Raw genomic sequence first — 20,057 nt, 5'->3', positions numbered from 1 at the left:
TTTTTATCAAATCACTGGTTCTCGATATTTTCCTTGGCCGTTTCATCTTTAATATGTCTGTACTTATTTCAAATTGCACATAAATCATATTCACTCCACAATATTAAAAGCAGAAAAAAAAGAGTATAAGAAATAATTTAATGAACCCTACCAATCAAAATGCTGATTGAGTCTTAACTCGATTGTCATGAATTATGTCATCAATGTAAGAGAATGTGAGTTCGAATATGCTGAATATGGGTTGAAACTAAGACTAGGTGACTCCTAATATAATTTACCCTATTAAAAATAGAAAAATCGATAAAGTTCATGTACTGTTCAAGTCGAATATTACTAAGGTTGAATTCAATTCGAACTATCAATAGTGTCTAATTTACGTATTAGTGGAACAATCTAATTACAAACCCTAAAGTTCCATTTAATTGTTAAGTTTGATATCATTCAAGATGGAAAAATATGAATCACTAAAACTTTATTTAATAAAATTTCTGTTATACAAACAATTTTAAAAGGTTTCCCAAAAGGAATGCCCTTACATTAGCAACCCTTTAGTAACCAATTGCATTTAACATCTGCATTAGGGTTTAATCACTATAATCTTCGGAATCTGCCGAGTCTGAGCCATCATCATTTCTAGTTTCATTCGGGACATCATCTGATGCATCACTCATCTCCAAATCGCCTTCGGATTCTTCTTCTACCATCTGTTCAAAGCCATTATCATCTTCATAAGCATCGTCATCTTCATAACTAGCTTCGGTCGGTTCTCGATTCCACCCATTAGAGGCACCGTTAAGGTCTAGCTCCCAGTTTCCTTGTTCATATCCTTCGCCTTGCCCATTGTCATCTGATTCTTCTTCTGTACTGTTACTATCGGGGGGATTTACTGTTTCCACCATCCCAAATCTTTCAGTCCTCCATTCTTCATCCAAGTCTCGTAAGGATACTGTATTGGACTTAGGTTTAACCATATCACCCATCTGAGTTACAATTGTACTATTAGCAACTCTCCTTTCAGCTCTCTTTCTAACTGTTCGGCGGCCACGTCCAGAACTCTGACCGGTTCTTTGGCTCTGTTGTTTGAGGTGGAAACTTAAATTATTGTTTTCTCTAGCACTTTGCTTGCCAATATCAGATTTGGAACCAGATGCTTTCCTCTGCCACTTTCTACCAGATCCTTGTTCACGAGCGCCTCTTCCCCGTTTATAGCTGCTGCGTTTACTGTTACTGAGGTCAGCAAAGTTTTCTTCTTTCATAGGCTCATCTTGGTCTAGTTCTTTTAATTCAAGCTCTTTATTCTTGATGAAAAGAGTGGTTCTTGAAGGAAGCTTCTGCATATTTGACAAAAACGATTAGCTCACATTTGATAGACCACATTAAAATGTACCTACATATTACAGACTCGAAGAGTGGAGAAAGGAATCGAGAACCACTCACTATATATGATGCTCTAGCTTCCCTGTTCTCTGGAGGTTCAACTTTCTCCTGCTTTACATACATGATGGATGAATCAAGCTCCAAAAGCCTTAAAGCTACAGCTGGAGTGATTTGGGGTATCCATGGAAGCACTGAATCAGTAGAAGAATCATTCCCTGACTGAAAACTAGAACCAAATAACTCCCTCGTTGTCTCAAAGTTGGAAGATAAATAATCTCGCTTTATGGCACTCTCAAGCTGTGTCAACAGCTGCAACACCAACATGACATTCGAGTGAGACCAACATCAAAATTGTATAAAACAAGAGGAAGGAGCAAATGCTATTAATGTCTAAATGCTCGAATTAGGATCCAAAGTTCGCAAAATGTATCGTTTGAGAATGCAATCAAATGGCAGTCTTTAATCTATTAGCAATAACCACTAACTTCTTTATCAACTTCGTTTAATGGCTGAAGCAAAAAAATGTTAAGATTCCAATTTGATCACAGTAATAGGCTAAATCCTCAAATGAAAACCTTAATTAAATGAATCATTTTTGGGATTTGGGCCCTATTTCAAAGAAAACCTTTAGCAGTTCATTTGCAGAAGAAGAAGCATTAAGCTTCCTGCCCCACATCTTTCGTTGGCCCTCTGTCCACATTGAATCAAGGGCTTCTGGGGGAATAGATACCTGCAAAGGGAAAAGTTTGAGACAAAAACATAGAATTTGAATTCCATTTTATATAGGAAATTCGAAAGTGAGCTGTTGTTTTAACTCACCTCAACTAGAGCACAAAAGGACTTTAGTAAGTTGATTCCCATGGGGAGAGAAGAATCGAGAGTATGTTTGTCCTTGTTGTCTAGCTTCCTGTTTTCTTTGCACAGAATCTCATGTTCATAGAAACTAAAATTATTGTTAAAGGCTCGAAACGTCTGGTGGCAGTAACTACAATGCACATCCTCCGGCATATGAGAGCCAAGGCATGTATCACAAACAGCCAATAGCTGTGTACTTCTCTTCTTTTCATATTTCATGGCACATAAAGTCGAGGAATTGTAACATTCGTTCCACATCCACCTCTGGAAATCTTGATACCTTTTCATGGCTGACTTTCTCTCATTTTCGTTTCTCCCAAGCTGAATTTTGAAAGCAGGTAATGTCTCCAATGCATCAGAATTCAACCCACAGATCCCACTACGAGGACTGTCATAACTGCCAGTAAAATCAGGACTGGAATCTATTTCAGAAACTTCATTTTCAGAGGAGCTTCCACTTTGGCCCATAGCTCTGGCAGAGTGCAAGTTCCTACGCACGTTTTCTTTGAAGGACGATTCAATCTTTTGCAACATTATCCGTAAATGGGATTCCCTGATTCCTCGTACATCCAAAGATGCCAAGAGAGCATCAAAGGCCTACAAAGAAATTGATTAAATACATTATTAAAAATTACCAGATGTAAGATATAAAAGTTATATTCATTTGTTTGATTAGTATAGCAAATCATTCCCACATATATCAAAGAGTTTTTCTAACGAGTATAGCATACCTCTTCAGAATCAATCAGCCTCCAATTTCCGTCATGCAGTTCAACAAATATCCGGCCAGAACAAGGATCATTTTTAGAAGCAGAAGCAACAAACTGCCAGTATCTATTACGTCTACGATCTTGGCCAAGAGGTAAAGACCTGTATACATACATCTCTTCTGCTCTGTGGGCTATGTATGATTTCAACTGTGAGCGTGATCTTTTTGAAGCATATCCATGCTGCTGAGCAGAGAAGTTATCTGGACCCATGGAGGCATCTTGAAGTACCAATGCCCTTTCAGCAGGATAACTATTGAGGTCATTCTGAACATTTTGTGAACATAGCAAGGGTTTTTGGTCTTCTGGAATGCTTGGAGATGCCTCATCAATTTTATTATCAGCAACAGGAAATGGACTTCGGCTGCCTTCCACGGCAGAATTAGGCAGTTGAGCTTCAGTCTTGATTCCCATGACAGGTGGAAAATCCATTTTAATTATACACTCTTCCTTCAGACGACTTTTGTCCAGCTGAGCCTCAGCCCACATTTGCTTTTTAAGAGCATTTGCTGCTTCCAGACGATCCTGCAAATTCATAAATCGAAATTACAAAGAAGAAAATGATAAGGAACAGAACAATCAGACAAAACTGTAGCTAAAGATCTACCTCAAGCACAGCACGAATAGAGTTCCCTTCATTTGCAATACCAATTAAGGCAACAAGGGCATTAAGGCGCTCCTCAACACTAAGATGAGAATATTCGCCTTCTGAAAGACCCTGAATCCACGACTCACCAGATTTGCTTTCATCGATTTCAATATTCTGTTGATCAGGATTGCCTGTTCCATTTTCCTCACCGGCAACATATTGTCCTGTATTACTTGGATCATTGTCAACCTTCACAGTATTTGAAGGGAAAGATCGAAAATCCTTGTCAAATTCAGCTGGAACATCCAAGTCATCATCAGCTGAAGCAAGGACTTTTTTACTTCCTAAACAAGTATTTACTTCATCCTTAGGGTAGTCAGCATCTTTGTTTGCATTTGAAGGAGTAGCTATATCATCAACTTCGGGATCCTCATCAACATCACATTCAGAGTCTTCATCTCTTTCAACATCATCTCTTTCCACCTCATCTCTTTCAACTTCATCAGCATCTTCTGCACCTAAAAATCCATTCTCAAATTGCCGAATCTTTTTCCTTGCTGTTGCTAGTATGGCCTCCACATCAGCAGGATCTTTCCTATAGGCAGGTCGTACACAATAAGTTGAAGGAGCTATTCTTTCAAAAAGCTTTGCATCCCTTGTCAAAGCAACTGAAATAGAAGCCTCTGGCGTCTTGCTCGTTGTAAGGTCCCGAAGTCCAGATTTCTTATAGGAAACAGATAAATTAAGAAAAGGCATGAAAAACATACAAATTAATTTGACACCTAATAGGAACACAACCCAAACTCACCTGAATCTTATCTGCAAGTTCTAGAACTGTTAATCCTTTGCTTCCCTCCAGTGAAAGAACATGAAAAGCTGCAAATTTGACAGTACCAGGTGTCAAACGATGCCTCGATCTTCTAGGAAGTAACAGACCTTTCTCTCGCATCAATGCAAATGCATTCTCAGCTGCTGAACCATTGCGTAGAGTAGAAACAACATCTGTACAACCTTTACCCTGCAGATACAGATAAAATAAATAAACATACATGCACACGCGCGCGCACACACACACTCTAAATAACTGTTATAGGAGAAGGAAGATGGTCATCATTATGCAGAAAGAGAGGACTGCAATAAAGTTACAACAACCTCATCATTATCACCAGTATAGGTCCACGTTGCATTTTGCTTCTTCAACTGAGGTCCAAAACCAGCAGAGATTGCTAATTGCCGGAAAATTTCAGGCCATGTCAGTGGATTCAAGTGATGCAGCCAATTCCGGATGTCAAAACCCCAGGAATATGCCTGGCAAACACCAAATGAAAAATGGTTTAGCAGCAATGAAAATAAGTAACATGAAAAACCTATAATACCACTTACCCCTTCAACAATCTGAAGGTGTCCACCTTCAGGGTTGGCAGCACAGTACTGATTCATTCCCAATCCAGTTGCTGGTGTTCTTGCAACATCTTCAATATCTTTTATTATTGATCTCAAAAGAGCAACATGAATCTCACCCAACAACCTTGAATCCTGATGTCAAATTTGTAAGAATATCACATATAGGAAGCTGAACAAAAATGAAAATTAGAAAACAAGGCATTCCAATAGATACTCACATAGTCATGAAAAGCTTGGACAAACTCGTCAAGAGTAAAAGGCCATAGTTTGAGAATATCAGCAAAAGTAATCAAAAATCTCCATGCCTGATAAAGGATACCGTGTTATTAGTCCTTTTACCTTTAGAAATAAAAGTGGCTATATTTATAATTTTACCTTAAATCATTTAGGAAACAAACTCAAAGATATAAAGATCACTAGATGTGTAACTTATAGCAGAAGAAAAACCGGCAAGTATGTTATACCATGAGAAGATTCCCAACATTCTCCTCTGAATCAATCCATGGTTGAATGTCAAATGGTCTTTTCAATTGCACCGACTTGGGGGGGAACACGCTTAAAGAATCTAAAATGGAAATATTCGGGTTATTATCAGCTAAAAGGTCCTAAGGATCAAAATATACAGCGAAAGAACACAACCCATCAAGAAATGGAAAATCAAAGAATTATTTTTTTTTAAAAAGAAGAAAAAACAGTAAGAGAAACCTATCACAATCTTTCTGCAAATCCAAGTGATTGAAATAAGATTAGTACACCTAGGGTGAGCAAAATCCAACTTGATTTGAAAAATCAATTAAAATTTCAAATTTCAATTGAAATAGTTCAAGTTGTTCGAGACAACTCAAATAAATAGTTAGAGTTAAAAAGTTTAGCTCGGATTTGAAACGTACAATCAAGTTATTCAAATTACTTGAGTAATTCAAGTAAATTAACTATAATTCTACCCTACCTCTTGTGCACAATTTTGATCGAGTCAACAATTGAAAGGTGGTCCGATCAAGCACATTTTTTCCAATAGCTAGAAGACTCGTAAATGTTCATTTTGAATGGTCAGATTAGTCATCTATCTCGTAAAACTTTTTTTATCTATAGTCTAAATAGATGTTCTATATTTTTTGTGAAATTTCTGCAACTTTCTCAAGTCTCATGGTTTAAACCTTTTTATTAAAGGATTTTCCACTTAAAATTGTGTCTCTCCTGTTATTGATGATTTCTGATTCTTAAGTGGACTTCAATTGTGTAAAATTTTATAGGACTTCCTATATCATGTTAAATATAATTGAATATTTATTTTAACTCGAATGATTTGTTCAACTTGACTTGAATTTCATTTCGTTCGACTTGATTCAATAAAATTTCAATTCAAGTTCGGTTGACAAAATAAAACTCATCAACTCGACTAACTCGAAACTTTTTCACTTGATTTGACTCAACTCAATCAAATACTCAACCCTATGTACACCTAGCATCATATCCCTCCTAAATGAGAAATTATTCTAATTGTTCTTTACAGGGAACATAGAATTGCTCCAACCAACCACATTGCGACATTCATTTTCATTCAATCGGTGCTGTTGAGGGCTAAAAAGAAAAAAAAAAAAAGCTTAATAAAATCTGACAACATATTAATTTCTATTGAGAAGTAACATCAGAATTTAAGGGATTTTTCTGCTATCCAAAAATGCTTACCAATCAAAGTACAAATACGCAAATGCAATTCAAGTGAGATTTACCATAGAATGGGCAAAAATAAATCTCACAACAAACTGAAAATATATTATTTTCAACTGTGGAGCAAGTAACATCAGAATTTACTGAGTTTTTATCTCTAATCCAAAAAGCTCACCAAGCAAAGTCAAATTAAATAAATACAAGAAAAATGCAATTCAAGACTTCAAGTGATATTTACCTCTAAATGACTCAAGATTTTGCAAGGTATCGTGATCAAGATGGATAATTGAGTGCATTCCCTTCCTAGCAGCAGCCAACTCCATGAGTTCTAATTGTTCATCTTCAAGAAGATCCATGGACTCTTTAGCAATTTTCCGTGCAGTTGCCTTTTCCCTGGCAACTCTACGTCTCTCCTCCTCTCTCTCTCTGCGAAGCTCCTCCTTTTGTCTTTTTTTCTCAGCCTATAAGGTAAACCCAAAAATAAAAGAAATGACTAGAAGGGAGAGAAAGAAAATATTCATCACTTATGATTTAGGTCAAGACATCATTTGAAAAATATTATTACTCTTAAGTATTCTTTCTGCAAAAACTTTTGTCTTCTTTCCATTTCACGTTTCTGCTCTCGTTGTGTTCTCTCTTCTTCCCGCTGCTTCTCACGCATCAACCTCTCTTCTTCCTTCCTTCTTTCACGTTCATGCCTTTCCATTTCTTTCCTCATCCTCTCTTCACTCTGAGAAAAACAATTATATAATAAGAGTGAATATAGAGGATTCCCTTGGAAGCAAAATTCATGGTCAATAAAAAATTATAAATCAGAAAACCTTTCGCCTTTTATGCTCTAATTTCTCAAGCTCTTTACGAATCCTGTTCTCATGTGCCTCAACTTCCCTTGCAATTCTATTTTCATCACTCTACAAGGAAAAAACAATGATAAAAGAAACAGATGATATACAGAATTACAATCAAGGAGGAAAATAGATAATGTATATAACAGATTTTACCAAGCTAGACACCTTGCGTTTCCTATCGATCCGTGGTTCAGCATCATTATTCAAGGTTTGCTCAGCAGACAGCATATATGAATCTTCAGATCCCAACACTGGATTGCAAATAGTCGGAGCATTTCTCCCGTTTGTAAATGATTCCCTTTCTGCAAAAGAATCATCAGCCACATGAGATGATGAAGGAATTATTCCTTGCTGAGGTAACACAAGAGCTCGAGATCCTTGACCTTGAATGCCATGAATCCTGGACAATGGTTCCTCTCCATGCACAAATGATGTAGCTCTACCCCTTGAACCACTGACCGGGGATTCATGAAAATGAGACTGAGTAACAAGTCCATATGCATCAGATCTAATACTTGAATGCTCTGGAAGAAACTGATACTCATGAAAAGCCCTTGCAGCAGCCTGAGATTATTAGTTTATACGATATCAATAAGTTAACCCATCTAACTTGGTAAAATAATTTACAGAACAAGAACAAATAAGCATTTTACATATTAAACAAACATAACTTCAAGCTGAAAAAAATATCAAAGATAAAACAGCATATCAATCCAAACAACCTAGACCGCAAAAACAACAACAAAGAGCCAACACAAGAGAGAAGCTACATTATGGAACCGGTTAACCTGTCCAAAAGAAACATGGGTGATGAAGAGAAAACTAGCTTTCCGAAAACAAAAAGTTCCGCCATATATATTGGTGCCAAATTAGAATTTGAACCATTTGGAAAACGTATGGAAAATTCACCCTACCACGGACAAATCGTCACAACTACATTACAGTATAAAGTATTCTACTTTCTACATATACTGGCAGTTAAAAGTAAATAGCGTTTGAGAAACCCACTTTGCTTGACCGGCCATCATGTCGCTCATATACTTTGCTCTCGTAAGGATGTCCAGTCCTATTATGTGGTTCAGGAATTGCTGTTTACAAAAGGGGGAAAAAACACAAATTAAACTAAAATTCATGCATTTCCACTTACAAAGCCTACTACATAAACTACACTGAACAAACTATCAAGAAATAACACACTGAGACTTGCAATATAAATGTAGTCAAAATTCAACAAAAATAAATATTATAGAGCTTAGGTATACCTCCGAAAGCATCGGGAGGCAATGGATCGAACTCAATGCCGAGCATAGGTCCATCATCTCGCAATGGCTCCCCCAACTGTGCCTCCACACAAGCAATTGCTCGGAGCTCCATTATTGACTGCTGTGACTCATAATACCTCCTAACTGTCGGCGCATCCTCCATCATTCCCCGAGAAGAGCTTCCCCCCAACTTCCTTGTGTCCATATACGGACTGGACCCCGAACCTGACCCCGATCCATAATCCGGACCTGGCACGGCCCGCAACTCATCGACCGGAGATTCCGGTGGTAAAGCAGCACCTTTTCGCTGTTTTTTCGTAGGATTATCCTTCTTTTCTTTCAATCTCCGGTGACAAAACCACATCTGTAACTGCCGATCCGATAATCCCAATTTCTCCGATAATTCCGCTCGCGTCGCTTCCGATGGATAAGTCTCCACTAACAAAAAGTAACACAAAACAAAAATCACCATAAATTAAAAAAAAGTTAAAATTTAAAAAGATAGAGAGATTGAACACAACATACGAGCATAAGCTTTCTCCAGAGCTTCGAGTTGAAACGGAGTCTTCATCTGTCGTTTAGGCTTAGCGTTACCTTCATTGGAACTACTAATGTTCTTATTCGGATTGCTGATCCGATTATTCTCACCTTCTGAACCAGCCTCCATTGAAGCAGATCCAAAAAAAAAAATTCAAAGGAGCATAAAATTTTAGGGTTTCAACAAAATAAGCTTTTCTTTATCCCTTTTTTTTCTCTCCTTTATTCCTTTTCTCTCTCAAAAAAAACACACCACGAAATATAATAAAAAGTGAAATTATGAACAATACAATTACAACAACAGCAGTGTTTCTCGAGGCCAATTACAATTTCAAATTCCATAATAAAATTTCCTTTTTTTTTCCTTTTTTCGGTACGAATAATTAATCTTTATTTTTTCTTTTTCTTTTTTGTTTCTTTATTGAATTTGATTTTTTTTAGTGCCTCAAATGTCCAAACAATGTGTTCAAAGAGAACAATTTTTTTTTTTTTTACGATTTTGAAATAAAAATGTATTTTTTTTATTTTTTACTTTTTTAATGTTTAATGTATAATTTATGGTGTACTATATACATATCTAACATTGAATATATAAATAAATGAACTTCAACTTATTTTATTATGCTTTGAATAAACACAGTAACCAAACTAGTGCTGCTATCTTGAATGTGATTTAAAAGCACTCTGCAATAGGAACTATGGATCCCATCTGTTCTTCATTTGATGCTTAATCGTGGGTGTTCTTCAGATTCTTGTGTTTATGGGATTTTTTTCTGGGTTTTGGAGAGTTCGAAAGATTACTGATCGCACACGAGTTGTTCGAAGAAATGACAACGAGAGACTGTTCTTCTTCCGTTGTTTACAGATTCATCCCTTAATACAAATATAAATGAGGCTATGGATTTGCTTGATGAGATTGTTCTTCTTCAGAAGCCATGGGATTGTTTTGGTTAAGGGGTTGTATCACTGATTGCACGTGAATTGTTCGAAGAAACGACGATAAGAGATTGTTCTTCTTCTAATGTTTACATATTCATACTTTGATGCATGGCTTATGCCAGTCAAGAAAAAATGAAGCTATGGGATTGTTTGATGAGATGAAAAAAGCACTGGTGTTGAGCCAAAAGATGGGCGTTCTTCAGAAGCCATGGAATTGCTTTGGTTGATGGGTTGTCGTACTGATCGCAGGGCCGAAACTAAGGGGTGGCTATGCCCTGCCCCTTAAAATGAAATTTTTTCTATTTAAGTCCATTAAAATTTTTAAAATTTGAATTTAGTAAATGTAAAATTATATTTTTAGCCTCCTAAAAACATAAAAATTTGATTTAATTCTTTAAAAATTATAAAGATATAAGCTATTAAAATAATGAAATTGTATTTTTATTATTATAAAAATTACAATTTAATTTCGATCTCCTAATGATATTTTCTGATTTCGCCCCTAATTGATCGCATTGAGTGCAGGGACGAATCTAGGGGGGCTGGCAGAGGCCTCGGTCCCCCTAAAATAGAAAATTTTTCATTTTAGTCTTTTAAAATTTTAAATTAGTAAAGATAAAATTACACTTTGGCCCTTAAAAATGATACAAAAATTTTATTTAATCCTTTAAAAATTACATTTTTACTATCATAAAGATTACAATTTAATTTAGGCCCCCAAAAAAGTTTTCTAACTTCACCTCTGCATGAGCATTCGAAGAAATGACAGTATGAGATGTACTTATTCTTCATGTGTTCTTTAAATGTTCATCCTTTATACATTGGTTTGTTCGTTATATCAGTAATGAAGTTATGGGATTACTTGATGAGATGAAAAAAAAAGTAAACTACACTAGTAGTCACTTAACTATTAGTTTATTTCTTTTTTGACCACTCGACTATGAAAAGTTAGAAAATAGCACCCAACTATTGTAATTTTTTTGTCACTCAACTACGAAAATTTACAAAACGAACATTTAACTATTCAATTTTATCTTTTTCTGATGTGAGCACATTTACGCCAACAAAGCAAACCGATCCGGATGTCTTACCATTAGGACCTATACCCGTTCTAAGGCAAAGAAATTCAGGGAAGTCTTGTTCCTTACTTGTGCAACGATTACAGATTCATTCGATCATGTTCATGCCTTTGAACATAGGCTTTATAACATGTTGCATGCTGATATGTGACATATCTCTGTTATATTACTAGTTCATGCGTTTAAGTATGTATATGTTATGCTAAGTACGTTTCTGCAATTGGGTTGATAGTATTTGTATTGTTTCTAAGTTGTTTCTAAATTGTAAGTGTGTTAAAGAATAAGAATTGCAAGTGTTCCAGCTTGTAATTGTGATTTCCATTAAATTTACAAGACTTTGATAGAAGTTTGATATGTTTTGATATAGGTACAATAATGGACAGCAGCTTAAGGCCTCATTTCTAGCTCGGTTGAAGCTCAAATATGTGCGTGCAGCTCCTCTCAGCTCGAAATAGTTCTGAAAGTTCGTTTCCAGCTCATTTCAACTCAGTACATTTCCAGCTAGCTCAATTTCAGCTCCACCAGCTCAACTCTAGCTAACAAGTCCAGATGTAGCTGGAAGGTGTCCTACGTGTCGGGGAGTGTCCCATACACATGTGGCAGCCTAGGTGGCATCCCAGTATGTACAGCACACACGTAACAACCTTGACACATGTGTGTGCATGTGTGGCCAAAATCAGCCCTCTTCTCTACATATGACGCCAAATTCAAAGGGATAAGAACAAGAGTTCAAATGTTTGAATTTCAAACGTTTCACACATATTCAATGTGTGGCTGGTATTTGATGGCGCCAAGAGAGGATATAACTCCTTCATATTCAAATTTGAATTCTTTATTTACAGCCACTAATTCAAATTCGACAACCCCTTCCTTGTACTTATAAATAGATGTTCAAACAATGTAATCTGGTTAGATGATTTTTATTAAACAAATACTTGTGAGAATTGTCTCTCAATTTCGGTTCTTCATTGAACTTTCTTTTGACATTTCAGACTTAGTTTGTCGTGTCAAAACTTCCTTGATACTTAGGGTTCCTAGATTGCTATCTAGAGGGTCCAAGTCCTTCGACGTGAAACATATTCGATTCGGGTTTGCATAGTCTATTGTGCAGGTTCTTTCGAGTTTTTCGTCTTCAATTTTATTTTATTTTTATATGTTGAATTTTGTTCCCTTTCTTTTGTTTTGTTTGTGTGTTGTTTATGCTGCAGAAAGGATGTTGCTATAATCCTTCAAGGTTCGGAGGACCATGATACTATTAGAGAGTGGCGAGATTGAGTCCGAGATAGAAGAAGAAGAGCTAGAACTCTATACAGTAGATGTTGATGAAGATGATGACAATGTGCAGACATTTGCAACTGGTGAAGCACTTGTTATCAAGAGAAGTTTGAACACTCAACCAACTCAAGAAGAACAGCAGCAAGAGAACATCTTTCATACAAGATGTCTCGTCAATGACAAGGTATGTGTTGTAATTATCGATGGTGGTAGTTGCACTAATGTTGCTAGTTCCGTGATGGTTGAAAAGTTAGGACTGAAGACGACAAAGCATCCCAATCCCTATAAATTGCAGTGGCTGAATAATGGAGGAGAGATTAAAGTAAACAAGCAGGTGTTAGTTCCGTTTGCCATTGGAAAGTACAAGGATGAAGTACTTTGCGATGCCGTTTCAATGGATGCGAGCCATTTGCTATTAAGTCGTCCGTGGCAGTTTGATAAGAGGACAACGCATGATGGTTTTACAAACAGATATTCTTTTATGCACAAAGGAAAGAAGTTCATCTTAGCACCTTTGACACCGAGTCAAGTGCAAGAAGATCAGGAGAGATTACGAAAGAATACTGAAGAAGTTCGTGGGAAAAACAAGATGAATGTGTATGCAAGTAGCAAAGAAATCAGGAAATGTCTTTCCTCTCAACAATCTTTGCTCATTTTGTTGTTTAAATATTCTTGTTTATTGTCTGAAACTTCTAATGTTTTGCCTACTTCCATTTCATCTCTTTTGCAGGAATTTCAAGATGTGTTTCCGGATGAAACACCCAAGGGTTTACCCCCTCTTCGTGGCATTGAGCACCAGATTGATTTCATTCCTGGAGCCACAATTCCAAATAGACCAGCCTATCGAAGTAACCCCGAAGAGACAAAGGAACTTCAAAGACATATTTTAGAGCTGTTGGATAAAGGTTACATTCGAGAGAGTTTAAGCTCGAGCGCCGTACCAGTGCTATTGGTACCTAAGAAAGATGGGACTTGGAGGATGTGTGTTGATTGTCGAGCAATAAATCAAATCACAATCAAGTATCGACACCCCATTCCTCGACTCGATGACATGCTGGATGAATTATGCGGAGCGACTATCTTCTCCAAAATTGATTTGAAGAGTGGATATCACCAGATTCGCATGAAAGAATGCGACGAGTGGAAGACAGCTTTCAAAACAAAGCTAGGTTTGTACGAATGGTTAGTGATACCATTTGGATTAACGAATGCACCTAGTACTTTTATGAGATTGATGAATCATGTTCTGCGATCTTTTATAGGCAAATTTTGTGTTGTATACTTTGATGACATACTAATTTATAGCAAGACTTTGCAGGATCATATAGAACATTTACGAGCTATTTTGCAGACTTTGCAAGAAGAGAAATTACTCGGTAACATGGAGAAATGTGTGTTTTGTACTAACAAACTTACATTTCTTGGTTATATTGTTAGTTCTCAGGGAGTTGAGGTTGATCCTGAGAAGATAAAGGCGATTCAAGATTGGCCACGACCGACATCCATTAGTCAGGTTAGATCGTTTCATGGTTTAGCCAATTTTTACCGTCAGTTTGTTCCCCAATTCAGTTCTATTACCGCTCCCTTAACCAGGATTATAAAGAAGAATTCCGTCTTCTCTTGGGGTAAAGAACAAGAAGATGCCTTTTTAAAAATAAAAGATTATTTGACAAAAGTCTCTGTTTTAGCATTACCTGATTTTGATAAAATGTTTAAAATTGAATGTGATGCTTCTGGAGTTGGAATAAGTGCTGTTTTGTCACAGAAAAAGAGGCCCGTTGCATATTTCAGTGAGAAACTTAGCTAAGCAACGTTGAATTATCCTATTTATGACAAGGAAATGTACGCACTGATCCGGGCTTTGGAGACGTGGCAACATTATTTGTTGCCTAAAGAGTTTGTCATCCACACTGACTATGAGGCTTTGCGGTATATTACAGGTCAGCATAAATTGAATAAACGGCATGCTAAATAGGTTGAATTTTTGGAATATTTTCCTTATGTCATTCGTTACAAAAAGAGAAAAGACAATGTCGTTGCTGATGCATTATCACGTAGATATACCCTTTTGAGTTACCTTGATTCACAGTTGATGAATTTGCATATATTAAAGAATTATATTCTGAAGATCTTGATTTTAGAGATAAGTATAATGCTTGTGATGAAAAATTCTACAGGCATGATGGATATCTTTTCAAAGAAAATAAGATATGCATTCCACAGGGTTCAATGCGTGATATACTGATCTGTGAAGCACATGAAGGTGGATTGATGGGTCATTTTGGGGTCACTAAAACGTTACACACCTTAAAAGAGCATCTTTTTTGGCCTAAGATGCGCAGGGACGTTGAAAGGTATTGTGAACGTTGTGTGACTTGTCGGAAAGCAAAATCGAATGTTTCACCACATGGTATGTACTTACCTTTACCTATTCCTGAATCCCCTTAGACGGATATTTCAATAGACTTTATTTTGGGATTGCCTCGAACTAGAACAGGTAGGGATAGCATATTTGTTGTGGTTGATAGGTTCTCGAAGATGGCACATTTCATTTCATGCCATAAGACTGATGATGCTGTTAATGTGGCTAACTTGTTCTTTAGAGATGTTGTATGATTACATGGTATCCCTAGGTCGATTGTTTCTGTCAGGGATGTGAAGTTTTTGAGTCATTTCTGGAGGACTCTTTGGAGTAAATTAGGTACCAAACTTATGTTTTCTACTACTTGTCATCCCCAGACTGATAGACAAACTGAGGTTGTTAATAGAGTTTTATCTACTTTACTTCGTTCCATCATTAAAAAGAACGTCAAAACTTGGGAAGATTGTTTGCCACATGTTGAATTCACTTATAACCATGCTGTACATTCTGCTACTAAGATGTCACCTTTTGAGGTTGTTTATGGCTTTAATCCTATTACGCCTCTAGATATGTTGCCTTTGCCACAAGAACAGGTGATGAACATGGATGGTAAAGCAAAAGCGGAATACGTGAAGAAATTGCATCAACAGGTTAAGGAGAACCTCGAACGAAAGACTCAGCAGTACGAAAAGCATGCAAATAAGGGTAGAAAGCGAGTCACCTTCGATGTTGGTGATTGGGTATGGGTTCATTTTCGAAAGGAACATTTTCCAGCCCAAATGCGGTTCAAGCTGTTACTGCACGGAGATGGTCCTTTTTAGGTGTTGGAGAAAGTGAATGACAATGCCTACAAGTTAGACTTGCCGGGAGAATACAATGTGAGTGCCACATTTAATGTTTCTAATTTAACCCCTTATGATGATTCTACAGATTTGAGGACAAATCCTTTTCAAAAATGAGGGAATGATGTGAGCACATTTACGCCAACAAAGCAAACCAATCCGGAGGTCTTACCATTAGGACCTATTACCCGTTCTAAGGCAAAGAAATTCAGGGAAGTCTTGTTTCTTACTTGTGCAACGATTCCAGATTCATTCGATCATGTTCATGCCTTCGAACATAGGCTTTATAACATGTTGCATGCTGATATGTGACATATCTCTGTTATATTACTAGTTCATGCGTTTAAGTATGTATATGTTATGCTAAGTACGTTTCTGCAATTGGGTTGATAGTATTTGTATTGTTTCTAAGTTGTTTCTAAATTGTAAGTGTGTTAAAGAATAAGAATTGCAAGTGTTCCAGCTTGTAATTGTGATTTCCATTAAATTTACAAGACTTTGATGGAAGTTTGATATGTTTTGATATAGGTACAATAATGGACAGCAGCTTAAGGCCTCATTTCTAGCTCGATTGAAGCTCAAATATGTGCGTGCAGCTCCTCTCAGCTCTAAATAGTTCTGAAAGTTCATTTCCAGCTCATTTCAGCTCAGTACATTTCCAGCTAGCTCAATTTCAGCTCCACCAGCTCAACTCTAGCTAACAAGTCCAGATATAGCTGGAAGGTGTCCTACGTGTCGGGGAGTGTCCCATACACATGTGGCAGCCTAAGTGGCATCCCAATATGTACAGCACACACGTAACAGCCTTGACACATGTGTGTGCATGTGTGGCTGAAATCAGCCCTCTTCTCTACATATGACGCCAAATTCAAGGGGATAAGAACAAGAGTTCAAATGTTTGAATTTCAAACGTTTTGGATAAGAACAATAGTTCAAATGTTTGAATTTCAAACGTTTCACACATATTCAATGTGTGGCTGGTATTTGATGGCGCTAAGAGAGGATATAACTCATTCATATTCAAATTTGAATTCTTTATTTACATCCACTAATTCAAATTCGACAACCCCTTTCTTGTACTTATAAATAGACGTTTAAACAATGTAATCTGGTTAGATGATTTTTATTAAACAAATACTTGTGAGAGTTTTCTCTCAATTTCGGTTCTTCATTGAACTTTCTTTTGACATTTTAGACTTAGTTTGTCGTGTCAAAACTTCCTTGATACTTAGGGTTCCTAGATTGCTATCTAGAGGGTCCAAGTCCTTCGACGTGAAACATATTCGATTCGGGTTTGCATAGTCTATTGTGCAGGTTCTTTCGAGTTTTTCGTCTCCAATTTTATTTTATTTTTATATGTTGAATTTTGTTCCCTTTCTTTTGTTTTTTTTTGTGTGTTGTTTATGCTGCAGAAAGGATGTTGTTATAATCCTAGATCCGTAATCCTTCAAGGTTCGTTGTTTCGATAAGCAACGCCTTATCATTTTCTGTCACCAGTTGGCCATTGGTTGCAACTTTTAAAATTAGCATAATAGCAATTTTAACCTTTATTGTTTATAAATTATGTCAATTTAGTCTTGATTCTAAGAAAAATTAATCATTAACATTTACATATTGTGTAATTTGGTCTCTCTTTTTTGCAATTTTGTTTTTCTTTGTGACATTAAGGATTAATTTAAAAAGGAAAAATGAAAATTATTATATTGTACTTTTTGGTTTTTTTGTATATTTTCAATTAAATTTAATCAATAAAATTATTTTTTTTAACTTTTTAGGTGAAAGGGTCACAAAGAAAGTCAAAGCTACAAAAAAAAACCAAAATATATCATGTGTAAAAGTTAGCTTTTTTAGAATCAATACTAAATTAACACAATGTCTAAATGTTGAGCGTTAAAGTTGCAATTATGTCAATTTTAAAAGTTGCCACTATTAGCCAAATAGTGATAAAAAAGACAAAATTGAATAGTTTGGTAACTATTTTGTAACTTTTCATAGTTGAATGACCAAAAAAGAAACATACTAATAGTTGAATGGTCATTTCATAACTTTTCATTGTTGAAGGATCAAAAAATATATTAATAAATAGGGGACTACTAAAGTAGTTTACTCGATGAAAAAAGCGATGGTATTGAGCCAAAGGATGGGCGTTCTTCAGAAGCCATGGAGTTTGCTTTGGTTGATGGGTTGTATTAGTGATCGCACACGAGTTGTTCGATGAATTGCCAATAAGAAATTGTTCTTTCTTGTAGTAAAAGAAAAGAAAAAATGAAGTTTTAGTTTCACCATGAATTTTTAGAAGAAAATAATTAAGAAGCATTGATACTACATTCATTTATTAAATTGATTCACAAATCAAAGTCATAAAGCCCCGACATATTTCAAAATAGGCACCAATTCACCTGAAATATGAGTTGATATTACTTTCTCCAACCCCCAAATAATTTTCATCCGACAAAAACAACCAGCAACCGATCAATCCTTTTATCCCTCGAATCCCCATTGATTCTTGACATTTCATTCATCACACCCAATTCATTTTCTTCCTCGACCTCGCAAACCGCCAAATTCACCCCGAGCCCTAATAATAATCTCTTCATAACATGGCACATACAAAAACCACGTCTAGTGAAAACTAGCACCGAATTCTCTATTGCTAATTTTTTTACGCTCTTTTCGGTATCACTAATCACGAGTATCCCATCACTGTTGCTACCATCAAAGAAGTTGCGAAACGACAATCGGCTATTGGCCGTGGTGGCCGTGTATGATTTATAAGAGATTGCTTCTTGCATGGTATACGAGGGTTTTAAAAATAGAATATCGGTAATGACAATATATCGCAAAAAAAAAGAGAAATAAAAATAAAAAACACACAGATTTTTACATGAAAACCCTGTCGAAAAAAACCACGGACAGAGGAGAAGAAAATTCACTATGTCGAATTCGAATAATTACAAGAGGAGTAGATTATGTCTATTTATAGGCTTGTAAAACCATATTCTAATAGGAGTGTAGTAAGATCGAAACACCTTATTCTAATCAATATCAAATAGATGGAGTTTAATAAGGTTTAAAAAACCTTATTCTAAAATAAAATAAAAAAAGTGTAGTTCTATAGGGATTTTACTTTTATTTTATTTTACCATTGTATTTTATTTAAATAAGGATTCGAGTCACTTAATTCTAACAATCTCCACCTTGACACGATTTCTCAATGAACAAGTTTTTCATCGTGAACTCTCAACGAACAAGTTCTCCACCTCTTCCATAAAACCCCTTAAGGGTTTAACTTCAACAATGAACACTAATCAAGTCTAAGCAATGCTCAAACTTGGTTATAGGAAGCGACTTAGTCATCATATCTGCAGGATTTTCATGAGTACTAATTTTGCTTACAACAATATCACCACAAGCAATAATATCACGAACAAAATGACACCGAACATCAATGTGTATTGTTCTCTCATGAAACATTTGATCTTTTGTAAGGAAGATGGGACTCTGATTGTTACAAAATACTATATTGATTTGAAGGTCTTCATTGAGTTCACTAAAGAGTTCCTTCAACCAAATAGCTATTTACAAGCCTCAGTAATCGCCATGTACTCAGCTTCAGTGGTAGACAAAGAAACTGTAGTTTGCAAAGTGGATTTCCAACTGATTGCACAACCTCTGATTGTAATGACATAACCTGTAAGAGATCTTATTCTATCAAGGTTTCCAGCAAAATCAGCATCAACATACCCAATGACTCTATCTTTAGTTCTTCTAAACAGTAAGCAAACATCAGTAGTACCTCATAAGTATCTTAAAATCTATTGAACTGCTTTCTAATGTTCTTTACCGGGATTCGCCATGTATCTGCTAATTGCACTGACTGCATATGATAAATTTGGACGTGAATAAACCATAGTATACATGAGATATCCCACTGCACTAGAGTATGGAACATGTGACATGTACTCAATCTCATCATCTGATTGTAGAGACAAAGCCGATGAAAGTTTGAAATGGGCTGCTAAAGGAGTACTAACAAGCTTAGCACTCTGCATATTGAACCTGCAAAGAACTTTCTCAATGTACCCCTTCTGACTTAGGTACAATTTTCTTGATTTTCTATCTCTAGGAATCTCCATACCAAGTATCTTCTTTGCTGGTCCCAAATCTTTCATCTCAAATTCTTCACTTAATTGGGTTTTGACCTTTTTTATCTCTCATTTATCTTTCGCTGCTATCAACATGTCATCAAC

General features: G+C 36.2%; 1 protein-coding gene across 3 annotated transcripts; it reads right to left on the bottom strand.

Moving 5' to 3' along the window:
* Positions 1 to 455: 455 nt before the first annotated feature.
* On the bottom strand, positions 456 to 12,264 carry LOC107960218 (homeobox-DDT domain protein RLT1). Of its 3 annotated transcripts, none has more exons than XM_041096303.1 (19): positions 9,299 to 12,264; positions 8,774 to 9,211; positions 8,520 to 8,599; positions 7,895 to 8,075; positions 7,665 to 7,813; positions 7,485 to 7,574; positions 7,229 to 7,393; positions 6,902 to 7,124; positions 5,457 to 5,557; positions 5,211 to 5,297; positions 4,972 to 5,124; positions 4,741 to 4,896; positions 4,397 to 4,606; positions 3,607 to 4,311; positions 2,964 to 3,524; positions 2,197 to 2,829; positions 2,003 to 2,107; positions 1,438 to 1,686; positions 456 to 1,331 (listed from the first exon to the last, which is right to left on the bottom strand). In XM_041096303.1, the coding sequence occupies exons 1-19, from the start codon at positions 9,438 to 9,440 to the stop codon at positions 585 to 587; spliced, it is 5,175 nt and encodes a 1,724-aa protein (XP_040952237.1). In that variant the 5' UTR covers positions 9,441 to 12,264; the 3' UTR covers positions 456 to 584. The 3 variants fall into 3 exon arrangements, with proteins under 3 accessions (XP_040952237.1, XP_040952239.1, XP_040952240.1); XM_041096305.1 differs by having other exon boundaries at positions 456 to 1,328; XM_041096306.1 differs by having other exon boundaries at positions 7,677 to 7,813.
* Between the last annotated feature and the right edge of the window lie 7,793 nt (positions 12,265 to 20,057).

Source organism: Gossypium hirsutum, chromosome D06 (genome assembly GCF_007990345.1).
Source record: "Gossypium hirsutum isolate 1008001.06 chromosome D06, Gossypium_hirsutum_v2.1, whole genome shotgun sequence".
Classification (NCBI taxonomy): domain Eukaryota; kingdom Viridiplantae; phylum Streptophyta; class Magnoliopsida; order Malvales; family Malvaceae; genus Gossypium; species Gossypium hirsutum.
This window is presented reverse-complemented; position numbering and strand designations above follow the sequence as displayed.

Coding starts and splice junctions, on each gene's coding strand:
- LOC107960218 (XM_041096303.1), bottom strand. CDS start 9,440: ATGGAGGCTGGTTCAGAAGGTGAGAATAATCGGATCAGCAATCCGAAT. Junction 9,212..9,298: donor TCTGGAGAAAGCTTATGCTC/GTATGTTGTGTT, acceptor ACTTTTTGTTAG/TGGAGACTTATCCATCGGAA. Junction 7,125..7,228: donor TGCAGAAAGAATACTTAAGA/GTAATAATATTT, acceptor TTTACCTTATAG/GCTGAGAAAAAAAGACAAAA.